At 40.7% G+C, this 12,355-nt stretch overlaps 1 protein-coding gene across 1 annotated transcript; it reads right to left on the bottom strand.

Moving 5' to 3' along the window:
* Window positions 1-4,809: 4,809 nt before the first annotated feature.
* Window positions 4,810-12,076, bottom strand: LOC114135451 (uncharacterized). The gene is made up of 3 exons (XM_028002758.1): window positions 6,653-12,076; window positions 5,944-6,186; window positions 4,810-4,814 (listed from the first exon to the last, which is right to left on the bottom strand). Exons 1-3 carry the CDS (start codon window positions 11,010-11,012, stop codon window positions 4,810-4,812), a joined length of 4,608 nt encoding a protein of 1,535 aa, XP_027858559.1. The 5' UTR covers window positions 11,013-12,076.
* Between the last annotated feature and the right edge of the window lie 279 nt (window positions 12,077-12,355).

The raw sequence follows: 12,355 nt of genomic DNA, 5'->3' as shown, positions 1-12,355 counted from the left end.
TTTTCTCAAACATCAAGTTTAAATCACACCACTTGTATGGATCAGTATGGGCAGGTTTTGTTTGCTTTTAAATAATTAAGAAATTAACCACTTATTGTGTGATTATCATCATAATTTTGCTACTTTTTCTTTGGAAAAGCTTTTTTTTTTTTTGGTAATACAGTTATCAAAATATCGATTCCTTAGTCCAGTGCAAAGTCAGGTCAAAGTACAGCATGAGATCCTGACTTGCTTCACCAAAGGAACAAGTGGATGCTCATTTTCTCGCTGAATCAAGCAGGGATTATTTATCTGCACAGAGGGCTGAATTACTTGGTCTCCCTGCTGCTGGCTACTTTAATAATCAAGGCACAGTCTGGTCTGCTGTGCCTCTCTTCATTTGATCCGGGTTTAGTTCACTGCAGTTCTGGTCAGTGGCAGTTTGCAGGGTTTGGTTGTGCAAGCATACAAATAATCTAATGGGGTCAGATAAGATTCTGGCTAGAGTCCAGAGCTCAGTGAACCAACCAGAGAAACACACGAGTCATATTTAAGTATTTCCCCCCATGCCTACATATACATACTGTATCTGCATTTTTTTGAATCTTTGCAAGGACTGCTCTAAGTTGCTTTTTATATTGACAGCATGTCATATTTAATTTAATTTTTATTTTGTCTACAATTGCTACTCAGTGGTGGTTGTTGTGTGTCTTGTCTCTATGCTGCTGTAACTGCGAAATAATTTCCCTGCTGGGATGAATAAAGAAATTCTATTCTATTCTATCCCTGGTGGTTACTACTTCTTCAGGAAGCTGAAACATCATCATCATTTCTCAGTTTCACGAAGAGACAGGAGATCAACATGTTCAAATCTGGTACATATGAGGGCTGAGAAGATTAAACCTTCATCCCACAGCATACTAGACACAATTAGAACAGTTGCTTTACTCTCCGGCTGCAGCCCAAAACAGATTGGGACATCTTTTTGTAAATGTGCAGTACAATGGATGAAATCTGGCAAACAAGTCAGAAACAGAATTACCAGGTTCTAGTAGAAGCCTTGACTGCTTGCCGCTCTCTACAGTCATCCTTAACATGAATGCCGTCGCAATTATGGGCTTTTATTAACACACTTCAACCATTTATAGTGCAGTTTAATGTCATAAGCATTGGGTCACTTGAAGTCATAAACACATTTACTTTCATATCCTGAAAAGGAGTTTTTTTGAATCAGCCAAAAATATCTATAGCTAATTTTGCTCGCTTTTCTCAATGATGATGCAATGGTGACATTGCATCATCATGTGGACATAAATGCCTTTCACAAAGTATCTTTGTAGATTGAAACAAGTCTTTATGAAGGTCCATAATTCAGGAATAAAGGTTGGTTGGCAACTTGCATTTTGGCCAATAGAGATGAAGCTCATCTTTGCTGTAAAAATGCATTTAATGTAATTTGTCTTGTTGTTGGCTGGAAATAATTTAATTCTATTATATTAATGAGTTTTTTCCTATGAAGATATTTTACAGCTTTTGTCTATAGAACAAACAGATCCAGTCTATATACAGAAATATAAAATCAATGTAACATAACCATAAAGACAGATGCAAATCAATTACCTACTGTACATCCCATAGTGATGCTCCTTATGTGAAAGTGCAGTTAAGCTCAGTTGAAAACGTTTTCGAAGGATTTCCCAGAGGATTGCATCGAGTTGCTGACTTTGCAGCAATACGTCTTCCTGAACAAACGTGTGGCAATAATTCACAAATAACTGCATTCAGTCAACTTTGCAGCAATCCCTCATAATGAGCATGTTTGAAAAGTCTTGTGCAAAATGGTATAAAATAAACTTTTTTGCACATATTCTGTTAATCCAGAATACCTGAGGCTTCAGATACTATTTCTCCCTTTATTTCCAAACTGTTTACTACAAATTCTGTCTACTACAGGTAATATGTTGCCTCATAATGACTACTTGATTGAATGCCACTGAAAAACATTTTAAACTATTCCTTTAACAGGTCCAAATGGACAAATTTGCCCCGTGAAGGCAGTGATCCTGGTATTGTTGGGCCCGCTCAGTTCTGCAACAGTTCAACTTCCCTTTTTTTTTTTTTTTTGGTTCGCAGTTACCATGGCAACAGCCAGGGAGAACTCTGTTATCATCAGACGGATCAGCCTGCAAAAATTATTTTTATCTCCACTTCCTCATTTCTATGCCTCACGCAGCCAGAGGACTGAGTGTCCTCGTGGGTTTCACGCTACAGCTTGAGTGTGCGGCAAATTTTTCAAGAGTGTGAGAGGAGCTGAAATAAAGGAAGGAAAAAGGACAATCGGTGGATTGTTACTCGCAAAAAACGTCTGAGTGTGCATTCGGGCCTTCATCTGCAAGAACAGATAGAAATGAACACAGTGGAAAAGTGGTGACTGTAACAGAGCGTGAATATGGGAAGGAAGTGAGCACAGAACATATATTTAGATGAATGGCTTCGCTCTTCAAGTTCTTCACTAATGAGTAATCCTATGGTTCATTCTACAATAAAGAGCTAACGGAACATTTACTACAAGTTCTACTGGTTTTTAAGAACATATCCTGAAGCATCAAAACCATTTTTAATTGATCTGAATTTAATATTTGGTTAATTAGAACAAAAAATATGTGTAAATGTATATTGTGGTAAAGACGATTCTTCACCACATCAAAACAACTCTGCATCTCATTTCGATTCAGACCCACATGCAGAAAAAGTGATGCATGCGAACATCCTGCACAGGGTTTTCTAGGTCAGGTGCAGGACAGGAGAGCTAAAGTGGTGCAGAGTTGTTTTTTTTCTGTAAAAAGGTAGGCAGATTTAAACGGTACCTCTGTCTGTCAGGTTCTCTAGAACTATGACAGGCTGGGATTCAGACCAGAGAGCACAAAACCTTTTTCCTTTAATTTTACACACACGCAATTCTGTGATCAAGATCACTGACATTCATCAAATTGATGCTGAAAAGAGTTTTTAGTTGTTTTCCTGAAGGAGCATTTATTGCTAAGCATATAATCACTGATGTAAGTCATTTTTGAAACCTTAACTTCTTTAAAAAACTGCTGCTAAATATATTTGACACATTCTCTATAAAAATGCAAAAGGCCTGGAAAAATATTTATGTTATGATGACTATATGAGATTGAAAACACCGGGAAAAATTTCAGAAACAACTTTTTGCTAAAAACATCCAATAAACACATACGTTCTAGAAAAATCAACAGTTATTTCTTCATCAAACTGCAGTGCAGCTGTTTCTGACTCTTTAATGTTGAGGATTAAAAAGCAGCGTCTCAGTGCTGTTCAAGTTTCAAGATTATCCAGCTGTAGAGTCGTGTGTGACTGCATGGTGACTGTCTCACATCTGGCCGTCGTTTCTACTTCAATTTGTTTCCAAGGGGCAACAGAGGTGAAATATGAGGACTTAGATGCTCTGGCCTTGACAGGATGGGGCAGTTCAAAGGAGTCTATGTGCTAATGGGCTGCAAATCTGACTCTAGGGGATATAACAGATGTTTCATTCATCAGTCATTAATACCAGATAGGAGAATGAGTCTAATAGCTGCTTCTTATGGGGGGAGATGGATGGATCTTTATGCAGACAGACTTAAAGTGGGATTCATAGATGACAATTTCTATTTCTCTGAATAGTGTAGTTGGAAATGTTAAAAATGCATTTAAGGAGATGTGAGACATTTATAAAGTTAAACTGAAAAGCACAAAAAACATGCAATTCCAAGCTTTTAATCTACTCTTCCTAAAATGATTTCTTTCAACTAATTTGTGAAAAAAACAACAGTAATAAATCTTATTTCAATTCTGAATCAGTTAGGATAAGGTCTGAAGTTTGATTTGTGTAACGCAGGTTTTGAAATTAGTTTTACTGGCATTGATTTAGACAAGTTTCAGCTGTGGAACTTACCTCTTCCAAGGCCTATTTATCACCCATCATTTGCTTCATGAAGGACGATCTTGAACACTGACCTGTGGTAACTAAAGTGAACCTAAATACTATCTTCCAAATCCATTCTTAATTTAAAACAAAAAACAAAACAAAAATTGTATTGATCCCAAAGGGAAATTAAATGACAAATCCAATTTGGTTTTCACCAAAAATGCATCATGAAAAACCTCTCTGGAGTCTTGAGTTTAGATTTTACTTACCAAAGCCAAGCCATGTTGTAATATTTGTTTTAAAAATAAGTTGCCCAAAGAACTAAATTCATTCAGTGATTTAAAAAAAAAAACAAATTAGATTAGGTTGATTTCAGACAACAAAGCAGAATCTGCAAAATAAATAACATAAATTAATAAATCTTCAATCTCCTCTGCCTGTTATTCATCAGTTCATTGTCTAAAAAGGAGCAAATAGAAGTAAACTCTCATATAACTCCACTTTCCCTTATTAACTTCTTTCCTCTACTCAAACAAAATGTAAATGCCAAATTTCTAAAACTAACTAAAGCATGTCAAAGCTGATTTATAGCTATTTAGTTGTTGTTTTTTTATTTTTGCAGTTTCCAGAGTTAAAGTTTCTTCAGGTCTTGTCAAGGATTTTGATACTTTTAATTGATGTCACTCTGATATCTATGAAAGCAAAAGGGCTTGTAAACTCAACTCTCTGTGACATCAGTTGGTCACATTTGCCAATTAAAAGCCTGAATGACCTTAAGATACAATCAGTTTGAAAGGGGCGACCAGAGCTCTGTGGTAGAAGTGCTATAAGTTGACTAAATAGTCATATAATGAAATATGATCTTATTCTTATTCTATATCTGTTGATTTTCTTTTCCCTTATTCTAAAAAGAAGACAGAGAATGATATCATGTTTTGATTGTATCATCTCTTCTTTATTGGAAAAAAAGGTACAGTTTTGTTTATTTTTATTTTTTTCAAGATAAAATAGTGTCTCTTTCTGGAGTGTTTTTACCAAAATGTTATAATTTCTGTCACTAAAAACCAATTTATTGGACTTTATTATCACTCTCCAGAGATATACCCGCATGTTTGCGAGTCGATGGTCACGTAGAGCGGTAATCAGTCGCTGCTGTTAACCTTTAACTTCTGAGCGGATGTGTGACGCACTTTCTTGGGCTGGTAAGCACCTGACCCTCGCCCTGTCCAACTCAACTTACAGCAGAGAGGAGGAAGAGGAAGGAGAGGAAGAGGTGATATCGGGATTAAGTGAAAGAGACACCAAAGCAGAAATGAATTAAAGAAAACGGAGGAGGTTTCAGAGACGGTTTAGAAAGATTAATGCCGAGAGAAGAAAACTAATATATTTAAAATCATTTAGCCTTGTTAGACACCTGAATTCTAGCATTAGGATCATTAGTCTAAATCTATTAACAAGAAAAGCAACAAAAAAGAATTCCCACTGGCCTCTGCTGATTTAAGGGACAAACAAATAGAAAACCTGAATTTGTTTGCTGTTCAAGAACAAGGTTGTAACAAAATCCTCGAATAAACGGGAAATGTACACGCTCAAGTGAGTCCTTTTACTTCTTTTTATACGAATTTGATAATAAGCATGACCATCAAACAATGCTAGAAAAACGATTTCATTAATGAAAAGAAAGAGGGGACACCTCAGCGCACTGAAGCGGCTACTAGCTGCCCGCTACATTTAGTCATCAATTGTTTTCCTGAAATCATAGTATTTTACCCGTCATTCTTTAATTTTTTACAAGTACACCATGAAACAGTCAAATCTAAGACCATAACCCAGCCTATAAATCAAAAGAAAAAGAAATAGTTCATCAATAATAATAGTCCATCAAAAAAGTCCATAATTAGGCAATCCAAAAAAAATAAAGTTCCGTTTGCGCAACAAAAAAACAACGCTGGGGCCCAAAAATATTAATCCGTCTTCGTGCACCAAAAATACAAGAAAGAAAGAAAGAAAAAAAAAAATTGGAAGGGTCTCACCGGGTCGGCGTTTGTGTACCCGGGCGGTTCCCTTCGTCAGGCCTGGATCGCGAGCGCCTCGGGTCCGGTCAACGCTCCGTGTGGCTCTACCTTGCCTCCAGAAGACTTTTGACCCCTTTCTGAATTGCTCTGGCCACGCTTTTAGTCCAGCAGTCAGTTCTCTCCGGGCTAATCTTGCCAGCTCCTCGGACCGTCGCTCGGCGTCTCTTCCAGCGTGTTGCCCCACCCCTTTCTCCTCCGTTCCTTTTTATAAGTTCCGGTAAAAGTTGTGACCCAGATATATTTTTACTAAGTGGACTTTCACAAATAATATATACATACATACAAGACATCCTTGTATACATATCAATACAACAAAAATTATGTGTATTTTATTAACCTATATTTTATTCTCGGAGGTTAATTTTTTTTTTTTTTGCTTGGGATACCTTATTTCATTGTGATGTCACAGATCCCCCCCCCCCCTCCGGAGGCCCTTGGACCTGAACTCCATAATAGGGTTTTAAGTTCACCACATTTACTGTATCCGTCTTTCTATTCTGATCTGTCCACTGTATCTGGTAATTCACAGGACCCAGTTGTTTCCTCACTACTGCTGGACCTGACCATTTAGGCGCTAGCTTAGAGGAAAACTTATCAGTAGCTTTGGAGAGGGGATGAGACCGAACCCAGACTAAGTCTCCCGGAAAGAGCTGTACACTTCTCCTACGGGCATTATAATACTTAGCTTGTCTGGCCTGGCTCAACCCTATCTTCCGCTTAACCTGTTCAGTCATTTCTTTATGTCTGTCCAAAAGTTTATAGGGCGTCTGTTGAGGGCTAGGAGAGTGGCCAATGATTCTCTCCAGAGGACCTTTGAGAGGCCGACCCAGAGTGAGCTCTGCAGGAGACCTTCCAGTTGTCTCATGCTGAGCAGCATTGATGGCAAATCTAAACTCTTGGATCCATTGGTCCCAGTTGGAATGGTGTTCTCCCACAAAAGAGGCTATCATGGTCTTTATTGTTCGGTTTGACCTTTCAGTTAGATTGGCTTGGGGATGATAACTTGTAGTAAACTTTTGAATCACCCCCCATGTGCGACAGAACTTTTCCATCTCATGGCTTGTAAACTGAGGGCCACGATCTGATACTAGCTCTTGAGGGACACCAAAACGGGTAAATATTTCATTCTTCAAGATGCTGGTAATTTTCTGAGCTTTGCTGTCTTTGAGAGGAAACACCTCTATCCACTTGGTAAAATAGTCAATGATTACCAGCAGGTATTTATTTCCATTCTTACTGCGCGGTAGAGGACCCATTAGGTCAACACCGATCTTCTCCCATGCTTCGGTTACTGCAGTAGGCTGCATAAGCCCTGCAGGCTTTTTGTTGTCAGGTTTATATTTTTGGCAGGTGACACAGGCTTTAACGTAGGCCCACACATCTTTTCTGACCGAGGGCCACCAGGCGACTTCCAGTATCCTTATCAGGGTTTTTAACTTCCCTAGGTGCCCACTTAGAGGATGATCATGGAAGTAACTGAGAAACTGGATTATCATAGACTTAGGCACGACCAGCTGAAACTTTTCGCCTTGGTTCTTGATAAAGGATTTCCTGTACCAGACATCCTGTACTTGACAGAACCCTATTCTGTTGGGGTCTTTATCAGCTGACTTCTGGACCATGTCAAGAAGAGCAGAGTCCTGCTCTTGTGCCAGTTTGATTTCGGCCAATGATGAAGGTAGCTCTGACTCAGGTTTGGACGTGACTGCTGCAACGTACATCAGGTCAGTTTTCTGCACTGCTCTTGACAGTGCGTCGGGTACTAGATTATGTAACCCTTTTCTGTATCGAACACTGAAATGGTATTCTTGCAGCCGAAGCACCCACCGGGTCAACCAAGAGGATGCCTTTGGACAATTAAAGGCCCAAGTCAATGCTGCATGGTCAGTAAATAGTGTGAACTCAGATCCATCTATGAAATGTCGCCACTTCTCAACTGCCCACACTACAGCCAAGCACTCTTTCTCTGAGGTTGAATAATTACACTCTGCACCCCTCAGAGCTCTAGACGCATAGGCAATGACCCTCTCGCCCTCAGGTGTCATTTGCACAAGTACTGCGCCGAGGCCTACATCACTGGCATCTGTGTGTATCTCAAACGGCCTTTGGAAGTCAGGTTGCATAAGTATAGGGGCCTCCACCAGGGCCTGTTTTAACTTTTCAAAGGCCTGCTGGCAGTCTGGACACCAGTCCCACTTGCTGTCTTTTTTAAGAAGATGGTATAAAGGTGCAGCTATGTCAGCAAAATGGGCAATAAATTTGTGGTACCAGCCCACTAGCCCCAAGAATCGCTGAAGCGATCTCTTGTCTGTCGGTCCGGGGTAATTTGTGATGGCCAAGCATTTACTTGCATCTACTTGAACCCCCTGCCCAGACACTATGTGACCCAAAAATTTGAGTTCTGATTGGAAAAAATTACATTTCCCCAGATTGAGGGTCAAATTTGCCTGGTGTAATTTGGAAAAAACTGCCTCCAGATCTTTCATATGTTGTTCCGGTGAGGGAGAGAAAATGATCACATCATCAATGTAAACAAAACAAATTTTTCCTCTCAACTCTCCAAGCACTCGCTCCATGAGTCTCTGAAATGAGGCACCCGCATTTTTCAGTCCAAAAGGCATACATTTAAACTGATACAGCCCAAAAGGTGTTATTACAGCTGTCTTGGCTTTACTTTCTTCAGCCACTGCCATTTGCCAGTACCCCGATTTCAAGTCCAAAGTGCTGAAAACTGAAGCTCCATTCATGGACTCTAGCAATTCATGAATCAGAGGCATGGGATAAGCATCTTGGCGAGTTTTGGCATTTAAGGCCCTGTAATCCACACAAAACCTAAATGACTTGTCTGGTTTTGGGACGAGGACCACAGGAGATGCCCAAGAGGATTGAGAGGGCTCGATGATGCCATCTTGAAGCATTTTCTCAATATGCTCTTTGATTATCTGCCGTTTAAAGGGTGACACCCTGTAGGCTCTAGATCGAACTGGTATCTCATCTGTCGTGTAAATGTGATGCACTTCCAGGGATGTCTTACCCAAAGTATCGGTGCACACTGTTGGCCAGGCTTGCAGGAGATGCGTAACTTCAGGGGTTTGATTAAAAGCTGCTGGTCCTCTCTTTGCGGGGAAGTCATCCGTGTCCGTAATGGGCAGAGCCATGATCAGACTTAGAGAAGATGAGCTAGGACGCCCAGCGGAATTGCTCGGGGGTGGAGCAATGAAAGGGTAAAATGAATAACCTCTGGGCCCTTTGACTCCATAAGTATGATCACCTAAGTTGATGATGGTTGATGTTCTGGTCAGGAAATCCAGGCCTAGAATAATGGGAAATGTGAGGTTAGCATCTTCAACCACAAACGTGTCTAACGACCACATCATGCCATGCCAACAATAGAGGATAGTTGTTTTTCCCATGGCGCTGTAAGTTCTCCCATTTGCCAGGGCAAACCTTTGGTTGTCGGCTTGTTTTAAATGTTCTTCTGTCCGGGCCATTTCCTGCCACTGGCTATGCCTCATTAGTGTAAAAGTGCAGGCTGTATCCAGGACAGCATGATATTTCTTATCTCTGATCTCTACAGGAACATATAAAAGTGAAGACGCCAGCCTCGGGCCTCGTTGAACAACAGACACTACATCTGCTGGTCTTCTAAAGTTCCCTTTAGATGGAGGTTTTGCTGGAGCTTTGCCTTTGGACTTTTGATGATCAACCTTTCCCCAATATGCCTTAGCCCCTGCACAGTCTCTTTCCACTTGGGATCCTACTGTAACCAGCTGATCCATGGTGGTGACAGTCCCTCGGAGGCAACCAGCCAGTTTAGGATTACAGTTATTTAGGATCCTTCTCACCAGTTCGACCTCTGAGATATCAGGCTTCCACCTCAAGCACAATGCTCGGTAGTCGAAGGCGAAGTCTCTCAGGCACTGCTCAGGCAACTGCACCATCTCCCGCAATTTTTCTTCCACCTCTGAGAGGTAATCTGGGGGGAGAAATGCAGCATAGAAGGCTTCCTTAAAATCCATCCAGTTCTGGATTTGATTCTTGGCTACACACCACCAACTGTGAGCGGGTCCTTTTAAAACACCAGTCAAAGCCCCAATTAATTCAGGGTCAGAGAGTGGTCTCACAGACAGGAATGTTTCACACTGGTCAATAAAGTTCAGCACATCTGCTACGTCTCGTGCCTCACCAAATGTGGGAAAGTCCAAGTGGATGGGAGGTTTGGCATAAACTACAGCCGTTCTACTAGAAGAGAGAGGTACAGCCAAGTGAAGGGTAGATACTCCCCTACTAGTAGGTGGTACGGCTGGCAGCTCTTCGGAAAGCCCAGGTGCAGGTCGATCCTGATCGCCAGAGCATGCACTTTGATGATTTTCACTCAGCCTACATGAAGCCAATTGTGTTGAATGGATTGTGGGTGGCCTCTGACAAGTTGAAGTATACACTACTGGTGCCTGCCCTGTAGAAGGTGCCATTTTAGGTGTCCATTGAACATCAGAAATGTCCAAATCACGTTCAGCCCTGATTAGGGGTCGAGTAGTAGTAGATCGATAGGCGCGCTTCAATTTCTCTACCTCTACCTTCCACCTATCATCACGTCGTTGTAAACACTGAACCAACTTTTCTTCAAACTCTCTTAGGGTTGTAATCATACGCTGTTCTAATGCCTCAACACTACTATCTATATAAGTTCTTATATTTTGTTCTCGATTTAAGGCACTGGCCACCGAGTCCTGATAATTTTCCTCTAAAGTACTAACCTTCTCAACCACAGCTGTCAACTCATCTTTAAATCTAGAGAGATCTGCAGGAGTAAAACCTGGTATCTCTTCTTCCTCCTCCTCATTATTCTCCTCATCAGATGCATACAATGAGCTAAGTAAAGAAGTTATTTCCCCCACCGGATTTCTCCGGGTTACCCAGGAATCACCTCTTGGGACATTATCTGTTTCTTCCGTCTCTAAAATGGGACCTGAAACTCTGTCATCAGATTCCTCAGCTTCTGTTTGATGATGGGACATTTCTTCCATTATGCCAATAAAGGTATCCCTTTTACTGACACATTAATTGTTTTTAACAAAACCCCAAACAACAAAAACATTCAAATGCTGTACATCACTTTAGTCATACTCATAAAAAAAAATGTCCCCATACTGGCCACCACTCTGTAACAAAATCCTCGAATAAACGGGAAATGTACACGCTCAAGTGAGTCCTTTTACTTCTTTTTATACGAATTTGATAATAAGCATGACCATCAAACAATGCTAGAAAAACGATTTCATTAATGAAAAGAAAGAGGGGACACCTCAGCGCACTGAAGCGGCTACTAGCTGCCCGCTACATTTAGTCATCAATTGTTTTCCTGAAATCATAGTATTTTACCCGTCATTCTTTAATTTTTTACAAGTACACCATGAAACAGTCAAATCTAAGACCATAACCCAGCCTATAAATCAAAAGAAAAAGAAATAGTTCATCAATAATAATAGTCCATCAAAAAAGTCCATAATTAGGCAATCCAAAAAAAATAAAGTTCCGTTTGCGCAACAAAAAAACAACGCTGGGGCCCAAAAATATTAATCCGTCTTCGTGCACCAAAAATACAAGAAAGAAAGAAAGAAAAAAAAAAATTGGAAGGGTCTCACCGGGTCGGCGTTTGTGTACCCGGGCGGTTCCCTTCGTCAGGCCTGGATCGCGAGCGCCTCGGGTCCGGTCAACGCTCCGTGTGGCTCTACCTTGCCTCCAGAAGACTTTTGACCCCTTTCTGAATTGCTCTGGCCACGCTTTTAGTCCAGCAGTCAGTTCTCTCCGGGCTAATCTTGCCAGCTCCTCGGACCGTCGCTCGGCGTCTCTTCCAGCGTGTTGCCCCACCCCTTTCTCCTCCGTTCCTTTTTATAAGTTCCGGTAAAAGTTGTGACCCAGATATATTTTTACTAAGTGGACTTTCACAAATAATATATACATACATACAAGACATCCTTGTATACATATCAATACAACAAAAATTATGTGTATTTTATTAACCTATATTTTATTCTCGGAGGTTAATTTTTTTTTTTTTTGCTTGGGATACCTTATTTCATTGTGATGTCACAAGGTCAAAGTAAAAAAACTCTCACATGGCTGCTCTTGCGTACATAAAGACATCCGGTGCCCACAGTCACACACATCCTTCAGTACACATTAGCAGCTGAGATCAGAGTCTGAAAGAAAACTGATCTTCCTTCCAATTTGATTACGTCTAACCTCAGAAAAGCTGCTCTGCACAACCAAGACATGCATTTACTCCTGAAATGAGATTTCACGGCGCTTTTACTCTTTCGGCAGCTGGCGCTGCGTGCCGATGAGATGTCAGTGATTTCTTTTCCTC

This window comes from Xiphophorus couchianus, chromosome 20, assembly GCF_001444195.1.
Source record: "Xiphophorus couchianus chromosome 20, X_couchianus-1.0, whole genome shotgun sequence".
In the NCBI taxonomy this organism is placed as follows: domain Eukaryota; kingdom Metazoa; phylum Chordata; class Actinopteri; order Cyprinodontiformes; family Poeciliidae; genus Xiphophorus; species Xiphophorus couchianus.
This window is presented reverse-complemented; position numbering and strand designations above follow the sequence as displayed.